The sequence below is a fragment of the Bos mutus genome, chromosome 13, assembly GCF_027580195.1.
Source record: "Bos mutus isolate GX-2022 chromosome 13, NWIPB_WYAK_1.1, whole genome shotgun sequence".
Taxonomy (NCBI): Eukaryota; Metazoa; Chordata; class Mammalia; order Artiodactyla; family Bovidae; genus Bos; species Bos mutus.
Genome location: NC_091629.1, coordinates 41,055,181 through 41,078,198, shown reverse-complemented (window position 1 = coordinate 41,078,198; position 23,018 = coordinate 41,055,181). Strand labels below are relative to the sequence as shown.

Below are 23,018 nucleotides of genomic sequence, written 5' to 3'. Positions count from 1 at the left end.
ACAGGTTGGGGCAGGGACACGACCACAATGAAGGATGTTTGGCAGGATCTAGGTGGGCTGGTGATGGCTCACCCTGTCCCCAGGAGATTTTAGGTATAAATCCTAGAGTGCTACCGTGCTATGCTGTGCTAAGTCACTTCAGTTGTGTCCGACTCCTTTTGACCCTATGGGCTGTAGCCCGCCAGGCTCCTCTGCCCGTGGGACTCTCCAGGCAAGAATACTGGAGTGGGTTGCCATGCCCTCCTCCAGGGGATCTTCCTGATCCAGGGATCAAACCTGCATCTCTTATGTCTTCTGCATTGGCAGGCAGGTTCTTTACAACCTGGGAAGCCTCATAAATCCTAGAGTAGCAGTTATCAAGCCTCTTACTCTCAGGATGCCTTTCCACTTGTAAACTTTAGGCAGAACCCAAAGAGTTGTTGTTTATGTGGTGCTCTCCATATTAGAAATTAAGACTGAATTTTTTTTTTTTGGCTACATTATTCAGCTTGTGGGATTCTAGTTCCCTGACCAGGGATCAAACCCAGGCCTCCTGCAGTAGAAGCACAGAGTCCTAATCACTGGACCACCAGGGAATTTCCAAGACTGGGAAATTTTAAATGTACTTCTCAATTCATTAAAGATACTGATTAAAATAGACACTAACAAGGACCTACTGCATAGCACAGGGAAAATATTCAATATCTTATAATAATCTATAAGGGAAGAGAATGTAAAAAAGAATATGTATATATATGTATGTATATGTATGACTAAGTCATTTTACTGTACACCTGAAACTGATACATTGTAAATCAATTATATTTCAAAAAATTTTTAATAAAAATAAATTTTTAAAAAGGAGTTTGGAATTAGCAGATAGAAGCTACTATATATAAAATATTAACAGATAAACAAAGACTTACTGTCTAGCATAGGGAACTATATTCAACATCCTAATAAACCATAATGGAAAAGAATATGAAAAAGTATATGAAGATACATATATAACTGAATCACTTTGCTATACAGCAAAAACACAAATTTGTAAAGAGATAATGATAAATCCATTACAAACTAATATAAATCAAGCATCTGTGAAAAATTAATGTATTTTCCACATTTTCATTTAGTGTGAAGAATGGCACAATTTCATATTTTTGCAAATCTCTTGGCTGTCTGGCTTAAAAGCAGACACCTGGACTCCCCTCTCTGATTCTGAACTCAGTCTGTTGTAAATGCTGTTTGCTTCAAGTATATGAAGCAATTCTTGCCTCACATAGGTATGTATATGGAAAGGGAGGAATATTTTTATAGCCTGGAACTGTGGGTACTCTTTTGATGTCATGCCAGAATTTGACAAGTAGTCCATTTTTAACAGTCACTTGCCATGCGGAGCCTGAAAGCATACTAATGACTTTTGTTACTCTGTTTGATTAAAACCATTGGAGTCTCTTGAATTTTGAATAACTCTCACCTGTGTGTGATTTTGGACTGTGATATCTTAATCAGTAAGAAACTCTTTGCTCACTGAGCTATGCAGTTCTTCCACATGTTGACATATTTCATTCTAAAAAATCAAAAAGTCACATTCATTAATCTGTCCACCAATATCAGCAGAAAAATCTTTATGTGTTGGGAAGCTGTCAAGCTCAAGTTTTCCAAAGTTCTAATTTTTTGCTTGAAAGCTTAAAATTTATCATCGGCAACATGACACCGTCCCATTGTTTTTCTTGAAGTGATGGGCTGACTTTGTTCATTATCAAAGACGTGTCGATCAAGTAATCATTCCTGAACAGCCATGGTTGATCAGTCATTCTTTCGGGGAAAATGCTGCTTCATTAAAAAAAAAAAAATGTGGCCTATTTAGCTGTCAACTCTGACAATCACACACGTGCTTTTCTCTGAGACAAATCTTCTACACTGATGGGCAGCGCTGGGTTCATACCTCCATCTAGACACACAGAGTGTCTAAAGGATACACACACAGGAGTGGCATGGGGTATAATTAATAGTTGAAATTCACCTCATTTCAACAACGAGGTGAATTTATCAATCATATCATTCTTAAATGAGACTGGCCCTTTTCCCTCTTCCTTCATTTCTCCTTCCTCCTTCTCTCCTTCCTTCCCTTCCACCTCCCCTTCTTCCTCCCTCCTTTCCTCTTTCCTACCTCTACGTGGTGAGGAAGCATGCGAGACTATCAGAGGAGTTTGTGTCATGGGTCTCCAATGGTCCTAAGGCACCAGCATTTTTATCACCAATATTTGTTACCATCAGTGCAAATGTCACACAGAGAAATAGACAAGCAGTGTCTTTGATTATTATAAACGTGTTTGGCCTTGTGGAGTCTCTGATAAGGTCAGGGACCCCGGTGAAACAAACTGAAAACTGTCCTCCAGAGAAATTTTCTACATGTATATTCTGTATACAGCATCACCACGTGTGTGTGATAACAAACAACTGGAAGTAACCTAAGTGGCCATCACTAGAAGAATGACAAATTGTCTTCTTTCATATAGTTAAAAGTTATATGGTAGTGAAAATGAATGAGGTAGAAATATGAGTGTCAGTGTACACACACACACACACATGCACACATATACACAGACATACAGGCGCACGTGTTTTGTGTTGGTTTGACATGCATTGCATAACTTGTCTCTTTCAAGTTCCACACTCTTACTGTTCACGTGTGGAGATTTTTCCAGAGGGGGAGTGTTGTTAAAAAAATGATAAATAATTATCAAGGCTTCCCAGATGGGAAGGAACCTGCCTGTCAACATGGGAGACATAAGAGACAGGGGTTCGACCTCTGGGTTGGGAAGATCCCCTGGAGGAGGGCATGGCAACTCACTCCAGTATTCTTGCCCAGAGAATCCATGGACAGAGGAGCCTGGTGGACTACATTCTATAGGGTAACAAAGAGTTGGACACCACTGACGCAACTTAGCATAGCATATCATAATTATCGATGCAAATCATTATGTAACTGTAAGGTACCAAATTCCTTAGTTTTATTATCTTATGATAAAGTCTAAAAATAAGGGATAAGTCTACAAATAAGGGAGAAATAAAAAACCTAAAAAAAGTCCCACTACCAATTAACATTTGGTGCCATTTTACTTGTGCCCATATAAATACACTTGGCTCACCCTGAACAGACAGTTTGACTTCCCACTTATTAAGTTATGCTCACATAACAGTAACAGGTAGGGCTTTAAATGTCCCTACCATTGGTAACACTAGATCAGAATTTTCTGGTTACCTCTTTTACAGTCACAGAAGGGAAATGGCAATTTTGAATTGAGATGTCAAGAGCAAGAAATTAGTTATCAAAACCGAATGCAGTTCCTCTTTTTCTTTGCTCTAATTCTAGAAGATTGACTTCGGGCAGGGCCTACCTGGTTCTGCTAAGTACACTCCCTGCTAATTAATGTCATTTTTATTTTTAAGGTCAGCACTGTCAACAGTACCCGACAAGAAAACGATGATCTTACTAATCAAACAAAGGTAGGGTTTGAAATTCGGTTTTTCAATAAACCAAGTGAGATTGTACTTTACTTAGAGGCTGCCTTGCAATTTTGAGTTTTTTAGTGCCCTGTCAGTATTCAGTTGCCACAAAATAGATTAGTAACTAGATGTGGGCTTTTAGAATCTTGAAGGACTGTGGAGACTTGCAGAGGACGCCTTTATGTCTAATTAAAAGAGGAGCAGTCTGTGAAAGTCAGAAGTTGAGTATACGGTCCTGGCCCAGAGGGTTGTCCACACTCTTTTCCACTTTGGGGAGCTAGAGGAGGCAGTCTTGCCGTCTTCCAGCGTGTGGCTGCAGGCCAGTGCAGGAGACACTGTCGCCGCCACCACTTCGAGGTTTCGCCACATCATCATCCACCTTGTGATGATTTCCTTCCTGTAGTTCCTGTGATCAACTCACTGTCTAATTCAGTAATTTTTTAGGATCACATCTTCTGAATAAAAATGAATGTGGCTAGATACCAGCTATACTTATATTGGGTTGGTCCAAAAGTTCGTTCAGGTTTTTCCATTAACATCTTATAGACCTGAGCGAACTTTTTGGCCAACCAAAATAATAACTATATGCTAACAGTAAAACTGGAAAAAGTCGGTTTTCATTCCAATCCTAAAGAAGGGCAATGCCAAAGAGTGTTCAAACTACCGCACAATTGCACTCACTTCATATGCTGGCAAAGTAATGCTCAAAATCCTTCAAGCCAGACTTCAATAGTACGTGAACCGAGACCTTCCAGATGTTCAAGATGGATTTAGAAAAGGCAGAGGAACCAGAGATCAAATTGCCAACACCTGTTGGATCATACAAAAAGCAAGAGAATTCCAGAAAGACATCTAGTTCTGCTTCACTGACTACACTAAAGCCTTTGACTGTGTGGATCACAACAAACTATGGAAAATTCTGAAAGAGATGGGACTACCAGACCACCTTACCTGCCTTCTGAGAAACCTGTATGCAGGTCAAGAAGCAACAGTTAGAACCAGACATGGAACAACAGACTGGTTCCAAATTGGGAAAGGAGTACATTAAGGCTGTATATTGTCACCCTGCTTATTTAACTTATATGCAGAGTGCATCATGCGAAATGCCTGGCTGGATGAAGCACAAGCTGGAATCAAGATTTCTGGGAGAAATATCAATAATTTAAGATATGCAGATGACACTGCTCTGATGGCAGAAAGTGAAGAGGAACTAAAGAGCCTCTTATGAGAGTGAAAGAGGATAGTGAAAAAGCTGGCTTAAAACTCAACATTCAAAAAATGAAGATCATGGCATCCGGCCACATCACTTCATGGCAAAAAGATGGGGAAACAATAGAAACAGTGACAGACTTTATTTTCTTGGGTTCCAAAATCACTGCAGACAGTGACTGCAACCATGAAATTAAAAGACGCTTGCTCCTTAGAAGAAATTCTATGACAAACCTAGACAGCATATTAAAAAGCAGAGATATTACTTTGCTGACAAAGGTCTGTATAGTCAAAACTAAGGTTTTGCCAGTAGTCATGTTATGGATATGAAAGCTGTACCATAAAGAAGGCTGAATGTTGAGGAATTAATGCTTTTGAATTGTGGTGCTGGAGAGTCCCTTGGACTGCAAGGAGATCAAACCAGTCAATCCTAAAGGAAATCAATCCTGAATATTCATTAGAAGGACTGATGCTGAAGCTGAAGCTCCAATAGTTAGGCCACCTGAGGCAAAGAGCTGACTCATTGGAAAAGACCCTGATGCTGGGAAAGATGGAAGGCAGGAGGAGAAGGGGACAACACAGGATGAGATGGTTGGATCGTATTGCTGACTCAATGGACATGAGTTTGGGCAGGCTCTGAGAGATGATGGGGGACAGGGAAGCCTGGTGTGCTGCAGTCCATGGGGTCGTGAGGAGTCAGACACAACTGAGCAACTGAAGAACAACAGTAAAATATATGTAAAACAAATAAAACCCCATTGTTCAATTCTATCTATATTCCTTTGCCCAACAAATCTCTGACCCTCATGTTTGGGTCTGTCTCAGTCTCTGTCATGAGGGAGATGAGTAGACAGAGAGGCACTGAAGACCCCACAGCACTGAATGGAGGCTTTCTCAACCAAGGATTTCAGAAACTTGGAGAGAAGAATGTGTGTTAGTCACTCTTGCAACTCCATGACCTGTTGCCTGCCAGGCTCTTCTGTCCATGGGATTCTCCAGGCAAGAATACTGGAGTGGGTTGCTATTCCCTTCTCCAGGGGATCTTCTCCACCCAGGGATCTAAGCTAGATCTCCTGCATTGCAGATTCTTTACTGTCAGAGCCACAAGGGAAACCCAGAGAGAGGAATAGAGAGGGGGTAATTTTCTTATTGATCCCACAACTCTGTGCATGTCGACTTTAGGTGTCAGCACACACTAGACAATGATCTTTAGCATTGTCCCCATAGCCCCTTAAACATGTCAGGAGCCACATATAAATGTGAAATCCCCGGGCGTCACGTGGCCCACAGTTCAGTACTGACTGTAGTTGTAAAGAGAATGGGCGCTTGGGATTTTTAGGCGTTGGAGACTGTTGTGAGGATGAGAAAGGGAAGGCATGTCAATCACTGTGCCCCCCGCCCCAACCCCTCACCAACATCCTCCCCCTCATCACAGTCTCTGTGATCCCCAGGGAGACAGCCGGCTTCTACGGCGATCCAAGAGAAGATGGGTTATTACCACGTTGGAGCTGGAAGAGGAAGACCCGGGACCCTTCCCGAAATTTGTGGGTGAGGTAAGGCAGCTGCTCTTGGGAAAGGCCCATCACCCTGTCCAATTCAGCACGTCCCTGTTGGCAGGAGGCTAAGACGCCAGGCAGAGCAGTGGTAGGAGGCATGGGTGTCATGGGAGGGGAGGACCCCTATGAGAGTCTTCCAGTAAGGATGGACATTTATGCTGTTTCCAATTCTTCACTATTACAAACCAAACTGCTGCTGTATTCCTTGTTCCTGCATCTTTCCCTACCTGTTTATTTCTTTAGGACAAATTCTCAGAACTATAATTTAAAACTGCCTTTAAATATTAGCCTAGATATTTGATAGGTATAGTAGTTTACTCCCACCCTGTTTGTTTCCCCTCTCCTTTTTTTCCCTTCCAGCTGTTCAATAATATGTCCGCTAACATGGAAATAATATATTTAATCAGAGGACCTGGTGTGGATGAATATCCAGAGATTGGTTTGTTTTCTATAGAAGATAATGTGAATGGGAAAATATATGTTCACCGCCCTGTTGATCGAGAGAAAACACCGTCTTTTAAGGTACCTAAAATGTGATGCATTCTAAACTTGGGCTTCTCTGGTGGCTTAGACGGGAAATAATTTGCCTGCAATGCAAGAGACCCCGGTTTGATCCCTGGGTCAGAAAGATCCTCTGGAGAAGGAAATGGCAACCCACTCCAGTATTCTTGCCTGGAGAATCCCGTAAACAGAGGAGACTGGTAGACTATAGTCCATAGGGTCACAAGGAGTCCAACATGACTGAGTGACTAAGCACATAAGCTAGAATTTACTGTGAAGATTGTGTAGGAGTATTGTATTTGGCAAGCAATCTGTAAGCTGGCTGTGTGCCAGGCTCTGGGAGCTTGACATCTTATAAACTGTGACATGCTTTAGAAATGTGCCTGGGACCTAGAGATTAATTTTGTAATCTCTTCAAGTTCTGGACTTTGGCTTTGTCATAATTTATGTAATCTGTGAATCGATGCAGGTTTATCCTGATATGATCAGGATATTTAAACATATAAAATGTTTATAAAATGGGCTGATTTAGTTTTTGGTGAGTCACAGATGAAATCTATGGAGAGAGGCTACAAATGGACTCCACGGATTTCGTAGTTACCTGATGAAGGAGGAATTACAGCCCTGGCGATGGTTTGTTCCTATGAGTCTATGTATTTTTTATGATTTATCACCCCAGTAATATGGTCTGGGCTTCCCAGGTGGTAAAGGATCTACCTGCCAATGCAGAGGCCTCAGGAGACGTGGGTTTGATCCCTAAATTGGGAAGATCCCCTGGAGGAGGAAATGGCAACCCACTCCAGTATTCTTGCCTGGGAAATTCCATGGACAGAGTAGCCTGGCAGGCTATCTATGAGGTCACAAAGAGTCAGACATGACAGAGCAACTGCGCACATACCATGGTCTGCCATGTGGCTGAAATTCAAGTTCAAAACTGCAAAGGAAACTTGAAATAAAAATGCCCACAACAACATGGTAGTATCTTGTGCTACCAGCCAAAGCTTACAGGGCTTCTTAGAAGTCTGCAGCCTGTGTTCTGGTTTGAATTCTGCTGGAACCTGGGCTCTGTTCTCGGGCCTGCTCGCCTAAGCATTTCCTCCTTCAAGGGGGGAGATGTTTTTAATATTGGCAAGGAGTAATTTGTGAAGCTTTTCTCCACTGATTTAGAAAATTCATACACATGATAAGCTACATACCCTTAACACATTAGTGGTCTTGGACTCTGTAATTTTTAAACAGGCAGAAATTCTCCGAAACTTCAAAAGGACATGCAAAGATGACAGTCTAGGTCTTCTCTCTCCATATAATCCCTCAAACCCCTCCATAAAGTGTGCAGTTTTTTTAAAAAAAGAAGGAATATAGAGACTTCCCTGATGGTCCAGTGGTTTAGAATTCATCTACCAATGCAGGAAGCCCAGGTTCAATCCCTGGTCCAGGAAGATCCCACATGCCACAGGGCAACTAAGCCTGCGCACCACGAATACAGAGCCCCTGCTATAGAGTATGGGAGCTGGAACTACTGAAGCCTCTGAGCCTAGAGCCTGTGCTCTGCAACAAGAGAAGCCTCCACAATGAGGAACCCACATACCACAACTAGAGAAAGCCTGTATGCAGCAGTGAAGACCCAGCCCAGCCAAAAATAAAATAGATAAATAATTAAAATAAGATGGAATATAAAGTCATAAGGGGGACCTTGGGACAGCACTTCTCTATCTTTACTGAGCAAACAGGTCACCTAGGAATCTGGCTAAAATGCAGGTTCTATTTCAGTAGGTGGAGCAGCCCTGAGCTCCTGCATCTCTCACAAGCTTCCAGGAGATGCTGCTGCTGCTCCCCAGGCCTCTGCAGGTTGACGGTGGAGGAGCTAGGACACAACAGTTAACAGGCACAAGCTGTGCAAGGATGGAACAAAACACGTAGTGCTTGGGGCGGTTTTATTTTGGTTATTGTTGTTTGATTGCTTTTAACATCTTTAATAATGTACTAAGGCTGGCATTTGGGATCCCCAGGTAGCAAAGGATACTGAGTCAATCCCTGGGTCAGGGAGGAGGGAATGGCAACCCACTCCAGTATTCTTGCCTGGGAAATCTCATGCACAGAGGAGCCTGGTGGGCTAAAGTCCATGGGGTTGCTAAGAGTTGGATATGACTGAGCATCTGAGCACCATGCTGAATTGGGTTAGGTCTTAGTTTAGTAACCAGCATCCTTGTAAGGGGAGGGAGATTTGGACACAGAGAGAAAGAAGAGGAGGCCATGGGAAGCTGGAGACAGAAACTGGAGTGATGGGTCTATAGGCCAGGAAACACCAAGGATCGCTGACTCCGTGGGAAGTAAGAAGAGGGGCCTGGAGTGGACCATTCTGCAGAGCCCCAGGAAGGAACCCACCCTATAGACACCCCAGTTTTGGTGCTGGCCTCCAGAAGCACAGGAGAATACATTTTCGTTGTAGGCACCCAGCTTGATGCAAAAATCATAGGGGGACTAACCCAGGGGGTTAGCTACTAGTTAGCAAGATGTGAGACAGGCTGCTGAGGATTATCAGCCCTGAAGGTGGGACAAGCAGAGTGTCATAGGCACACTACCCAAACCGAGTGCTCTAGCTTAACTACGGGCTTCTCTAAGAATGCTTACTACTGCTTTTTGACTGTCCTTAAGGACAGGATGTTATTAAAAATTCAGTAAGTCTAATGTGTTGGCAAGAAGACAGCTCTAGCAGCACCGCTTTACTCTTGCAGATAGTAAAGGAGACACTGCTGCTGCTGCTGCTGCGTGACTTCAGTGTCCGACTCTGTGCGACCCCATAGACGGCAGCCCACCAGGCTCCCCTGTCCCTGGGATTCTCCAGGCAAGAACACTGGAGTGGGTTGCCATTTCCTTCTCCAGTGCATGAAAGTGAAAAGTGAAAGTGAAGTTGCTCAGTCGTGTCCGACTCTTAGCGACCCCATGGACTGCAGCCCACCTGGCTCCTCTGTCCATGGAATTTCCCATGGGCAAGAGTACTGGAGTGGGGTGTCATTGCCTTTCCCAAAGGAGACACTCCTGCTGCTGCTGCTGCTAAGTCGCTTCAGTCGTGTCCGACTCTGTGCGACCCCATAGACGGCAACCCACCAGGCTCCGCCGTCCCTGGGACTCTCCAGGCAAGGAGACACTAAAGCTGGCTAAAACTTGTGTTCTGAAGGTGACAGGGTGGCTGGAGGAGCTAATTTCTGGTTAATCCCATAAAAAACCTGCAAGAAAGCAGTAGCAGGGGCTTCCCTGGTGGCTCAGTGGTAAAGAATCTGCCTGCCAATGCAGGAGACCTGGGTTTGATCCCTGGTCTGGGAAGTCTCCACATGCTCCAGAGCAATTAAGCCTGTGCACCTCAAATACTGAGCTTGCGCTCTAAAGATCTGCAACATAGAAGCCACTGCAATGAGAGGCCAGTGTGCACCGCAACTAGAGAGTAGCCCTCCTCACTGAAACCGAGCTAAAGCCTGTGCAGCAATAAAGACCAAGAACAACCAAAAATAAATAAGTAAATAAAAATTTTAAAAAGAAAGCAGCAGCACGAACTGAGAATTGCTGGAAGATTTAAGACTGAGAGAAGGAAAGTCTTTTTTCTGTGTAGAGATCTTTTCTATTTATATCAAAATATGCTCAATTTCATAGGGTACAAGTACACTCAAGAAAGTCACCTTTTTACATTCCTCATAATAATTATTTGTGGCTGTTTATCCCAATGTAGTTATCTTCACCTACTTCTAAGCTATCCATAGATGTGTTTGTATTGTGTGTTTGGCATTTAAGATGTTTCTTTCTATATGCTTGTGTCTAGAATAAAGGATCTTGTACATGTAATTTCATGTAGCTATCACATCAATGCCCTGTGGTGTGTTTACCCAAGGATATAAATCTGAAGGCTGTAACAAAAGTCTGAAAACCCTTTAAAAGTGCGGAGAATATCCATGACATTTCCTTTCCCCATTGTGATTCTGAGTTCCTAGGAATTCTTAGCATCTTGGCAAAAACAAATAGCACTTATGCCTCTCAGGCATCTTTCAGAACTAAAGGTCTCAGATGTAGCTTTAGGATAATAAATGTAACATAGAATAATAAACATAAAACAAACATGTGGCTCTTGTTTTTAAGTGGGAGGATTATAGTTGGCACAGACTTAGAGCCAGAAGTCAGGGTGATTAAGGAGCAGAGCTTTGCCAGCATCGTCATAAATTATGGAGGAGCATGTGGAAACAGTGCTGCAGAAAGCCAGTTAGCTTGCACAGAAATTTAAAAATGTATGTTGGAGTCCCCAAAGCGGACAAGTTCAGGACTAGCAGCCTCGCAGCATCCTTTGTCTCATAGAGGGAGAGGAGAGAGCTGAATGAGAGTGGACATGGGGCCCAGGACAGCATCTTACGATGCTGAGCAGGACCACCACGGTGGCTGCTGATCAGCGAGCAGCGAGTCTGCTGGGAAAAAGGCCTGAGGAGGTACAAACAGCGAAGCAGATCAGGCCATGTGGGCTATGAGGAAAAGTGGAGGGTGGGGCAGATGGCTGCCTGAAGCTCTCAGGGTCCTAAGACGGCTATCTGGTGAAGCAGCCTACTCTGGACTCTGAGGCCGTAGAGGGAAGAGATGAAGTACCAGCTGGTGGCACCATCAAGTCGACCCCACACCTAACTGCACTTGAATCTGGGCTGCTTTGCCTCCAGGCTCTGAGCCTGACAGTCATGGACCCTCTCAAATAATTCAGAGCAGGTGGATTTCCCTGGTGGTCCAGTGGCTAAGACGCAGTGCTCCCAGTGCAGAGGGCCTGGGTTCAATCCCAGGTCAGGGAACTAGAGCCCACATGCTGCAACTAAGGGTTCATAAAGGTCTCCCCTGCCACAAGAGGACCCGAGATTGTGTGTGCCCCAACTAAGACTCACTGCAGCCAAATAAATGAATATATTTTTAAAATGTTGCAGAGGAGGAATACAAGGGAGCCTCCTTCAGGACTTATGAAAGAAGAAAGGAGCTGACTTATGTAAGGGCTCAGCCAGGCCCCGGGCAAGTCCACCCTCCCTGGGCCTCACTGGAGCTTCTTCTCTGGCAATAAACCCCATACTTACCGTCCCTGAGCAGGGCTCTGCATCTGGTCACCAGAGGCCCCTTGAGAGGAGAAACCAGCATTCTCACTGTAAAGGATCATCTGCTTGAGAGCTCCTTGGTGCTCCTTCTGATTCTCTGTGGACTCCCCAAAAGCTTTTCACTCTTCAACAAATAAAATCACCATTTTTCCTAAAGCAATGAGAGATTCAGTAGCAAGTCAGAGTAGACCTACTTTATATACATATACATATATATATATATATGTGTGTGTGTGTATATATATATATATATATATATATATATATGATTGCCTATGCCTTATTTTGCAAGCAGGGGCCCTTTTTTAAAATTAATAGACATTATTTCTTAGAACCACTTTAGGGTTACAGAAAAATAGATAGAAAGTACAGAATTCCTATGGGCTTCCCCAGTGACTCAGTGGTAAAGAATCTACCTCCCAGAGATGTGAGTTTGACCCCTAGGTCAGGAAGATCCCCTGGAGGAGGCTATGGCAACCCACTCCAGTATTCTTGCCTGGAGAATTCCATGGACAAAGGACCCTGGCGGGCTACAGTCCATGGGGTCGCAGAGAGCCAGACATGACTAAAGGGACATAGCATGCATGCATGCACAGAGTTCCTATATACCTCCTCACTTTCCCACTCATCCCATAGTTTCCTCTATTATTAATATTTTGCATTACTATAGGACATTTGTTACAATCAATGAACCAATGTCATACATAATCATTAACTGAAGCCCATCGTTTACACGTGGATTCACTCTTTGTGCTGTACGTTCTCTGGGTTTTGGGAATGTATAGTGCCATGTACCCGCCCTTCTGCCATCATGGCTTCACTGCCCTAAGTTTCCCCTGTGCTCCATCTATTCATTCCTTCCCCTCCTCGGAGCCCTTGGCAACTGCTGATCCTGTTACTGTCTGCATAGTTTTGCCTTTTCCAGAATATCATAGGGTTGGAATGGTGCAGTCTGTCACCTGCTCAAGATTGTCTTCTTTCTCTTGGCAATATGCACTGAAGCTTCCTCCATGTCTTTTCATTGCTGAAAAATATTCCATTGTGGAATACTGTGGATGTACCGGTCTTTGTTTATCCGTTCACCTGCAGAAGGCCATCTTGATTTCTTCCAAATTTTGATGATTATGAATAAAACTGAACATCCATGTTCAGGATGTAACATGATTGTTGGATGGTGTGGTAAGAGTATGTTTAGTTTTGAAAGAAATTGCCAAACTGTTCTTCCAAAGTAGCTACACCGTTTGCATTCCCACAAGTAGTGAATGATTCTTTCCTGTTGCTTATCTTACTTTTTAGGTGTAAAGCTAATAAAGGCTTCTTATGGAATTTAAAACTCTATAAGAATTTATTTACTTATTTATGTTAATGGTATAGTCATTAAAAACCTCTCCTCACTCCCAAATTTCTTCTCTGATCTGATTCCACAGAGGTGACCTCCTTGCATCTATGTCCTTGCAAGCATTTGTACTGTCTATTGTCAACATACATAGGCTAGAAATTTATTAAATTTTATGAAAATTAAGGATTCCATTTAAACATTTTGACCTCGTGCAAGAACAGTAATTTCTCTGCATGAACAGTCTCTAAATCTTCCTGACACGACAGATGCATTTGTGATACTGGAGAACTGCTCACTCTTCAGGGAGCAGGGTCATTGCTGGATCCCTCTGATGTGGTCTCTGAGACACTTTCTGTTTCTTCTGCCCTAAAGATAAGTGACTAAGACAGTGGTGCGTCGTCCCTTAAATCCTTGCCTTCAAGTTCAGTTCAGTTCAGTTGCTCAGTCGTGTCTGATTCTTTGAGACCCCATGAACTGCAGCACACCAGGCCTCCCTGTCCATCACCAACTCCCAGAGTCCATCCAAACCCATGTTCATTGAGTCGGTGATCCCATCCAACCATCTCATCCTCTGTCGTCCCCTTCTCCTCCTGCCCTCAATCTTTCCCAACATCAGAGTCTTTTCAAATGAATCAGCTCTTCGCATCAGGTGGCCAAAGTATTGGAGTTTCAGCTTCAACATCAGTCCTACCAATGAACACCCAGGACTGATCTCCTTTAGGATGGACTGGTTGGATCTCTTTGCATTCCAAGGGACTCTCAAGAGTCTTCTCCAACACCACAGTTCAAAAGCATCAATTCTTTGGCACTCAGCTTTCTTTATAGTCCAAATCTCACATCCATACATGACCACTGGAAAAACCATAGCCTTGACTAGATGGACCTTTATTGGCAAAGTAATGTCTCTGCTTTTTAATATGCTGTCTAGGTTGGTCATAACTTTCCTTCCAAGGAGTAAGCATCTTTTAATTTCATGGCTGCAATCACCGTCTGCAGTGATTTTGGAGCCCCCCAAAATAAAGTCAGTCACTGTTTCCACGTTTCCCCATCTATTTGCCATGAAGTGATGGGACCGGATGCCATGAGCTTTAAGCCAACTTTTTCACTCTTCTCTTTCACTTTTATCAAGAGGCTCTTTAGTTCCTCTTCACTTTCTGCCATAAGGGTGGTGTCATCTGCATATCTGAGGTTATTGATATTTCTCCCGGCAATCTTGATTCCAGCTTGTGTTTCTTCCAGTCCAGCGTTTCTCATGATGTACTCTGCATAGAAGTTAAATAAGCAGGGTGATAATATATAGCCTTGATGTACCCCTTTTTCTATTTGGAACCAGTCTGTTGTTGTTGCCTTCAAGAGTTGGCACCAACTGCCTCATTGGTGCTGAGGCAATCTCACGGACCACCCTCCTGAATGAACCATTTGAGGAAGATGCTCTCTAAATGTCCTCAGGAGTGGACTTAAAAACGTTGCTTTTGTTTATATGTTTTTATATTTAATATTTTGTGTGTCCTTACAGCTTCACATGGGGCTTCCCAGGTGGTGCTAGTGGTAAAGAACCTGCTTGCCAATGCAGGAGATGCAAGAGATGTGGGTTTGATCTCTGGTTCAGGAAGATCCTCTGGAGTAGGATATGGCAACCTACTCCAGTATTCTTGCCTGATGAATCCCATGGACAGAGGAGCCTGGTGGGCTACAGCCCATAGGGTCGCAGAGAATCAGACTTGACTGAAGGACTTAGCACGCATGCATGCACAGCTTTACATAATCATTTGCAAAAAATATGGTAACAACAGGGTGTAACTGGCTTTCAAGGAGACAGAAGGACCCAAGGATTCCCACTGGCACCTCAGCTTTCTTTGCACACACGCATGTATGCACGCATGCATGCACACCAATTTTAGCATCTGCTCAGAGCAGAATGATGGGAGGAGCTCTGCGGCGGGGGTCGTGTAAGAACACTTGTCCTCTCAAGATGCTTGCATTCATTTACATCTTCAGCAGTTCCAGAGAATGCCCTTTCCAGCAAGCAATCATTAGTCAGTGCTGGGATGGGTACTGTTATTTTAAAAAAACAGAATCAAGGCTCTTGTGGTTCAGGCTGCCTTTTGTTGGTTTCCACATATAACAGCTGTTTTGTGTAAGTGGGTGATGATGCAGTTCCTGAATCTCTTACAGATGTGATTTGGCTGAGGCAGAATGAGGGACCTGGCCCATGAGCGTTCTGCTTTTGACAGTGATTCTGTTATGGGGCACAAATCAGGGACATAAACAAGACCTTGTGAGATCATGATCCCTCAGATCAATGACGCCTTCGCCATGTTTGTTCCTTTGTCGGTGGCAAATGTGTGGCTTATTTTCTTTCTACCTTTCATTCCATAAATACTTCTCCAACATGATTCACTGTGAGTTGAGTTTTGCAAGACTCCGAAGTCTCCGGGAATGCTACTGAAGCAGAAACTTTTACATCACCACACTGTCAGAAAGACTTCCGGTTACTTCTTCACACCCAAGCCTTTGATGTGAAGAATAAAAGAACCGCATGTTTATTTCACTAAACATTTTGTGTAAGCAGAATATAATTCAGGCAAAAGTGTCTTGGTAACATGCTTTCAACAGGGAATTTGAGACCTAGAAGTTATAGCACAGGCAAATCTCAAAAATCCCTATTGCCAAACACAGAACTGGTTGGGTGTCTGTAAACAATCATTTTGCAAGCTTTTAGTGAGCTGCTGGCTTCTACAGAATCAAAGCGTGAAGAGAAAATCTGAGTTTGATATTTGAATGATGAGAGGAAAATGCATTTCGATTTGTTGTGTTTTAATTACCATTCAGTTCAAAATATTTTCTGATTTCCATTGTGATTTCTTCTTTGATCTGTACGTTATTTAGAAATGCTTTGCTTAACTTCCAAACACTTGGGGTTGTAAATTATCTTTCTTAATGATTTCTAGCTTATTATACTCTACGTGTTTATGTGTGTGTGTATGTGTGTGTGTGTGCGTGTGTGTGTGTGTTTAGTTGCTCACTCATGTTGGACTCTTTGAGACCCTTTGGATAGTAGCCCACCAGGCTCCTCTGTCCATGGGATCTTTCAGGCAGGAATGCTGGAGTGGGCTGCCGTGCCCTCCTCCAGGGGCTCTTCCCAACCCAGGGATTGAAGCCTCATCTCCTATGTCTCCTGCATTGCAGGCAGATTCTTTACCCACTGAGCCATCAAGGAAGCCCGTAGCTGTCCTGGTTTATTTATTTACTGGTTGTGGGGCTTGCGGGGATCTCAGTTCCTGACCAAAGACTGAACTTGGGCCCACGGCAGTGAAAGCACTAAGTCCTAAGCACTAGAGCTGCAGGGAATCCCTAGTCCTAATTGCTTTTAAATGTTCCCTCTCCCTAAAGCTTAAGTGTTTTCTCTCTGCAACGTTTCACCAGTATTCAATAGTGTGCTTACTTTTCATTACAAGACATATAGTATATAGGAACTGAGGCTCATAACAACTTGCCTATGTTGATACAAGTGGAGAAATTGAGATTTGAACCTACTATTAATAATAATAATGAATGAAGTAGTTTTTCAAGTCAGCTCATTGATCTGTCCTACAAATACTTGTTGAGTGCCCAGTCTATGCTCAGTCCCTGGGGTCGCAGGGTGAATGAGAGCCTGTGACCCCTGCCTTCAGGAACTTTCAGTCTATGGAGGACACCGATGCAGGATACACAGTATTACTGACTGGGATGGGATTCATGCCACCAAATCAATGGTTCTGCAACAGTAATATGGTTTCTCTGCTTCTTAGGTTTATTTTGATGTTGCCAATCGCTTAACAGGACACATCGTAGATAAATCCTTGATTGTCAACATAAGGATCAAGGATGTGAATGATCATGCTCCTGAGTTCCCTGAGAAGGAATTTAACATCAGTGTGAAGGAGGACCACGCTGCAGGTATACAAGGTGGGGCTGAGGGGTCCCTGTGTTCTCTGTGCCGTGAAGGTTTTCCAGCTTCTGTAGTGACAGGGTGCCTCAGTCCTACTTGTCTTCAGGGAGGCCTCTCACTGTTCACATCCCAAAGGTCACAGGCCCTGGATGAGAGCAAAATGCCATGAGGTCTCCACGCTTCATTTTGTATCAGCAGCAAAATGATGTGGAAATTGTCAGTTGGAAGAGCTGATCCGTAAATATCAACCTAAAATAAATGAACGGAGGAAGAAGAAGCAGAGGTGGGTGGTGGGATCCTGCATATCCCTGAGAAATTCTCATCTGTAAACATCTGTAAAATGGCAGCAAGATGGCATCTAAAATTCCTGACCTAGGATTCTGTGAGTCTTGAAACCTGAACCATCCTCATTAAAATGAGCATCTATTTGAATAACAAAAAGCATTATTTATTTTGCAAAAGTCTCTAGCAAATTTGGAAAATTCCAAGAAACAAAAAGACTAAAATAGGAAGCATCTTTAATGCTACCAATTAGAGATAAGTACTGTTAATATTCTCGTTTATATTCTTTCAATATTTTTCTTTGCACCTTACATATGTGTGTGTGTATACACACATGGCATGTTACATTTATATGTGTGTATATATTCACAGATTTATACACATCATTACAAATGTATATTTGTATATCTACATATTTTTTTCATCTTTATCATAGTACAAAATGTATATGTGTTTATATTACATATGTATAAATATATGACCTGAAGAAGGACATGGCCACCCATTCCAGGATTCTTGCCTGGGGAATCTCATGGACAGAAGCCTGGTGAACTATGGTTCAAGGGGTCACAAAGAGTCAAACACAACTGAGTGACTAACACACACACACAAATATATGAGCACATCTTTTCATGTGTGCATATTTAAGAGTTTTCTCTTTAAAAATGCAATTTTACTGTTTATAACCTAACAGTATTCTCCTAGAGCATCTTGTGTGTCATATTTTATTTTATGGATGTGCTTTAAGATTTTTAACCAATCTTCTTTGGTTGCACATTTACATCTCATTGTCACATTTTGTTATTTTTACAAAACATGCTTCAGTGAACATATCTGAGCTAGAAGCGTGTGCCATTCAAGCATTGCCTACTTAGCACAAATTCAGACAGGTAGAATTGCTGCTCCAAACCACACACACAACTTTCGTGTTGCAATTTATCCACAGCCCAGCAGCATATGACAGGGCTTAGTGTACTGTTCATCTCTAGTTACCAAGTGCTTGGACATGTGATAACTTTCCTGGCCATTTCTAGTTCCCTTGTCAGTTGCTCGTTTCTTTTCTTTGTCCACTTCTGTTAGCGTCATTGTCATTTTTCTTCTTGACTTCAACCTCCTCCTTTGACATTAAGAATGTCTATGTCTCTGTCTGCCAACATGTATTCCAAATATATTTTCCTGGTTTATAGTTTTGTTTTTTTTTGCCACACACTTAAAAATTGATCTATTGATTTTATCCTTTAAGCCTCTGTATTTGCAATCATGATTAGAAAGTCCTTCTTGACCTTATGACGATTTAAATATCCCTCCTCACTTTGTCTAGTATGTCTATAGCTTGACCTTTATATTTACGTACTCAATCCGTTCTGGTGTAAGCCCCAGTGCCATTCAGCAAAGAATCATTCTTCTACTGGTTGGATAGGCTGCTGTTGGCCAATAGTAACAATTTAAAAAATTCTTTCCAGGTCAACCTGTTTTTCAGATGTCAGCAGTGGATCTGGATCAAGAAAATACTCCAAACTCTCAAGTGCTTTACTTCCTTGTTTCTCAAACACCGGTACTGAGAGAGAGTGGTTTCCGGATTGACCGTGTTAGTGGAGAAGTGCGACTGTCAGGATGCTTAGATTATGAGGTTATGTGCACTTTATTGCTTTGGAAAATAAAATGGGTTCTCCCTCTCTGAGCATTTGCATTTGCAGTGGGAAACCCTCTGTGGCTAGACTGGCTACTGAAATTGCTAAAATGGAACATTTCTGTATTAGATTTCCTTTTCCTGCGTTTGAAAGGTTTCACCTACCTTTTCCTCCTTATGTAGACGGCGCCTCAGTTTACACTACTCATTGAAGCGAGGGATTGTGGCAACCCGCCGCTGTCATCCACAGCCACTGTTCATGTACACGTGCAAGACAGCAACAACCACATGCCCAGGTTCACTCAGGACCACGTAAGTCCCCTCACGAACAGTCTCCATGCCCCAGGCTCTGTTTGCTGAGGGAATTCCTCCATCACCCAAGATACAGGCAATCTCCAAAATAACTTCAGCTTAGAATCAAGAAGTCAACTGCATTGATAGGGAACCAGTTAATAGCAATCATGTGAGCCTACATTTGTTACTATTTTGTGCCAGAACGATGTTCAGAGTATTGACAGGAATCCCTAGGTTTTCACTGATTGTAGCTGCTGCGTTTTCCATCCTGCAAATAAGAAGGCTGAGGCTCGGGGAGGACAGAGGATCCAGGCTCCATCCACTTCAGGGCCTCTCACTTTCCACACTGATGATGTTTTGGAGATGGAGGAAGGGCACAGGGAGGGTGGGGAGGGGCTGCCCAGTGACCTGTAGCATGTTGAACAATAGCATCCTTGACCTCTGCCCACTGGAGGCCAGTAGCATCCCAAGTCGTGACAATCAGAATTGTCTGCCACCATGCCCAATTGTCCCAAGCCTGACCCACAATGTTCGGAGCTCTGAAATAAGATGGGCAGGCAGACTCAGGCCAGGCCTTCCCCAGCTCACCTGGTTTATATATTGGGCTCCACACAAGATTTCACAGGCTGCTAGATCCTCAGGCTTAAAGAAGGTGCTGACACTCACTGTCCCAATCAGTTTGGGAATACGAAACCACTTAAAATGCAGAAGATTGCTAAGAGAGGAAATAAAAACCAGTCATGATCTGCTTTTAGTTTCTTAATTTTTCACTCTTCCATATGAATTTTTAGGAGGAAAACGTCCATTGTATTTCTGTCTTTCTTCTGACCCCTCTCAGGAAGGTCTTTTCTGATGACCTGGTTAAATTCCCAACCTGAAAAAAAAAAAAAAAAAAATTCCCAACCTAACCCCCCAACATACATACACTCAGTTCTCAGCTCCTTGGGGATGGGATTTTTGCTGTTTTGTTCACAGCATCTAAACCAGAATCTGGTACACAACAGTCTTTGTTGAATAAACAAATGCTACAAACACTTATTTTTTGTAAGTGCCACTTAAGAAAATTAATTGTATAAACAGAAGTTTAAATATTTCCAATGAAAGCACCTCACTTAACAGTATGTAATAACTGAAACATATTTATTATATCTGAGTCTTGTTTCAAAATCCTTCCCCGACTTAGTAAAAAGCTGTACTCTCGAAAGTAGGGCTGGAAAAAATACACATTGTTATTTTGATGTGCTGGAGAAATTATCTTGTCACCAAAAGTATTGAATAAGGAGGTATTTTAAAGATCTATTATGTATTAGAAAGATTATCACCTTAATTAAAATACATAAGAGCACTATTTTAGTAGAGTTAGATTTTTGTAGGCAGCATAAAATAAGGTGTGTACTATTATTCTAGAAGTGGTGCCTTGCATTGGATAGAAGTGCACTTTTAAAGTTATGCAGCTCTTCAGTTATTTGGATATCCAGTCACAGGGACGAGATATTCGTTGTTGACACATTCTCTGCTGTAACAGACTTTAGTGGTCAAGTTCAATCATAGGAGAAGCATCCAAGTTGTTGTCTCTCTACGTTTTCTTTCTTCTTCTCTGTTTTCTTTTCTGACTGTGTTTCTTTTTCTCCACGACAATGATGATCATCTCTCTCAGTATAACGTTCAGATTTCAGAAGGCTGGGCCAGCCAGGGTGTGTTACGTCTCGGGGTTCAAGATGGTGATTCACCATCTACAGCAGCGTGGAGAGTGAAGTTCAACATAACGAATGGCAACGAAGAGGGACATTTTCACATTTCAACAGATCCTGAGACCAATGAAGGGATTTTAAATATTATCAAGGTAAATGCGTCTGAGCAGGTGGCTGTAGATACCGAGGCCCTTTCTGTAGGACTCCTGACAATGAAGTAGGTGCCAACAGATGATCTATGTGTTCTGAGCACATGGACTGCTGGGTCACAAGTCACCATGGCTAGTGAGGAACGCAGGGCTGCATGGATCCTCAGCTCTTTGCCTTCATGGCTCCTCCCATCAAAATCATATCAGTATTCAAGATTATTTTTGATATGACCAGTTACTTCAACATTAAATTCTTTGGGTCTGTTTTAGACAAAACTTAGTAGGTTTATGTAGTCCCTAACATGTTTCTTTCTCCTGATGTGATAAAATAATTTACGACATTTTCTCGAACCCCATGAGTTCATTTTTCTTCTGGGTTTAAAAGAAATTGGAACATTTGCACAGACCCGTAAAAATACTGTGGGCTCCTGACACTCTGCCTGCTGTGCCTAGTAGAGAGTTGGCCCTGCAATAAAGTATTATTATCTCATTTAATGATGAGGAAACTAGAGGCTGGGTTGTTTTCACGAAGTCACATGACTGGAGTAGGGGTTCTGACTGGAGCAGTCTGACTCCAGTGCCTTTAGTCTTAATTGCTCTCGATAGACCCTAGAATGACCAGTGCCTCTGGTATAGTGCAAGTGAGTCAGCCTGGGGCTCAGCTTCAAAGGCAGACCTGAATGAATATATCTGGAGTGGGGCCGATTCTGCTTGTCAGTGTAATAAGCTCCCGGATGATGCTGAGGGGACATACCACGCTGTGAATAGCAGGGCTCTGTGGGTTTTCCATGCCAAATGCCTGGGGCTGGATTTCCCAAATATTCCTAGTCTTTCAACCCTTTTAAGTCACTGACCACTTTGTCCCCTGAATAGCTATGATCATTAATATCCATATTTCCCTAAGCACCACTGGGTTTTTGCAGGAGAGTTGTCACATTAATGTTTCATTAGGTTATGGTTTTTGTTGCATTTTTCATTACCCTCTGACTGATGGTGGCTCTTTTCAACCAGGAGGAGGGAGGGGAAAAAAAAGAACTCTATAAATGATTTGAAAATGGGCTGACAACTGTCTTTTGATCATTATCAAAGACAATGTAAATAATAAATGAAGCACAGAAGCCACAGGCGCTGGGTTAGCAGTGACAACTCATGCTGAGAGGCTCCCTCCGGCTGGCAGAGCCGCGGGGACTAATGAAACCTTCTCTCTGGGGTGGCAGCCTTTGGACCATGAGACTCAGGCAGAGTGGAACTTGGTCGTGGCTGTGGAGAACGAAGAGCCACTCTTCTCGTGCGATGCGGGGCAGCTGCAGAGGCCCCGGCAGGCCTCGGCCAGCGCCACCGTGAGTGTGCGGGTGACCAATGTCAACGACCCGCCCACCTTCCACCCGGGGACCTTCATCGTCAGTGAGGTCGATGGCGCAGGGCCGGGGACTCAGCTGGGAATGTTCAACGCTACAGATCCAGATAGAACCGCCGGCCAGATAAGGTGGGGAGACTGGAGTGGGAAGGGTGGGAGTTCATGCAGAATTAGCCATGTGCTGGAGAGGGTTCCTGTTCAAAACTGGCTCCTTCTATGTGCTCCTGAGGGCGACTCCATCCCAGTTGGGAAAATGCCATAAGTCACCCACCCCAGAACTCCCCTAGCCCAGGTTCAATGCTGTTTTCCTTCTGTAGTGTCCTCTGACCCTTGTGGGAGGAATTCACATGTTCATTTCCTTTGCATAGAGCACAAAATTATTTTACAGTCTTTTTCCTGTATTAAAATAATTTGTTATGTATTTCTAGTCCCTCTTTACCAAATGCTGTAAACTGGCAGCCCTGTGGCTTCTGGCCAGC

At 43.1% G+C, this 23,018-nt stretch overlaps 1 protein-coding gene across 5 annotated transcripts in view; it reads left to right on the top strand.

Annotated features, from left to right (window-relative positions):
* The window catches only part of CDH26 (cadherin 26), a 49,585-nt gene that overhangs the window by 5,618 nt on the left and 20,949 nt on the right, over window positions 1-23,018 (top strand). For all 5 annotated transcript variants that reach the window (XM_070381469.1, XM_070381470.1, XM_070381468.1 and 2 more), the window contains exons 2-9: window positions 3,436-3,492; window positions 6,153-6,254; window positions 6,618-6,779; window positions 16,997-17,144; window positions 18,882-19,048; window positions 19,232-19,360; window positions 21,000-21,185; window positions 22,400-22,668. In XM_070381469.1, the coding sequence (XP_070237570.1) occupies window positions 3,436-3,492; window positions 6,153-6,254; window positions 6,618-6,779; window positions 16,997-17,144; window positions 18,882-19,048; window positions 19,232-19,360; window positions 21,000-21,185; window positions 22,400-22,668 (1,220 nt within the window). The remainder of the gene's footprint in view (window positions 1-3,435; window positions 3,493-6,152; window positions 6,255-6,617; window positions 6,780-16,996; window positions 17,145-18,881; window positions 19,049-19,231; window positions 19,361-20,999; window positions 21,186-22,399; window positions 22,669-23,018) is intronic.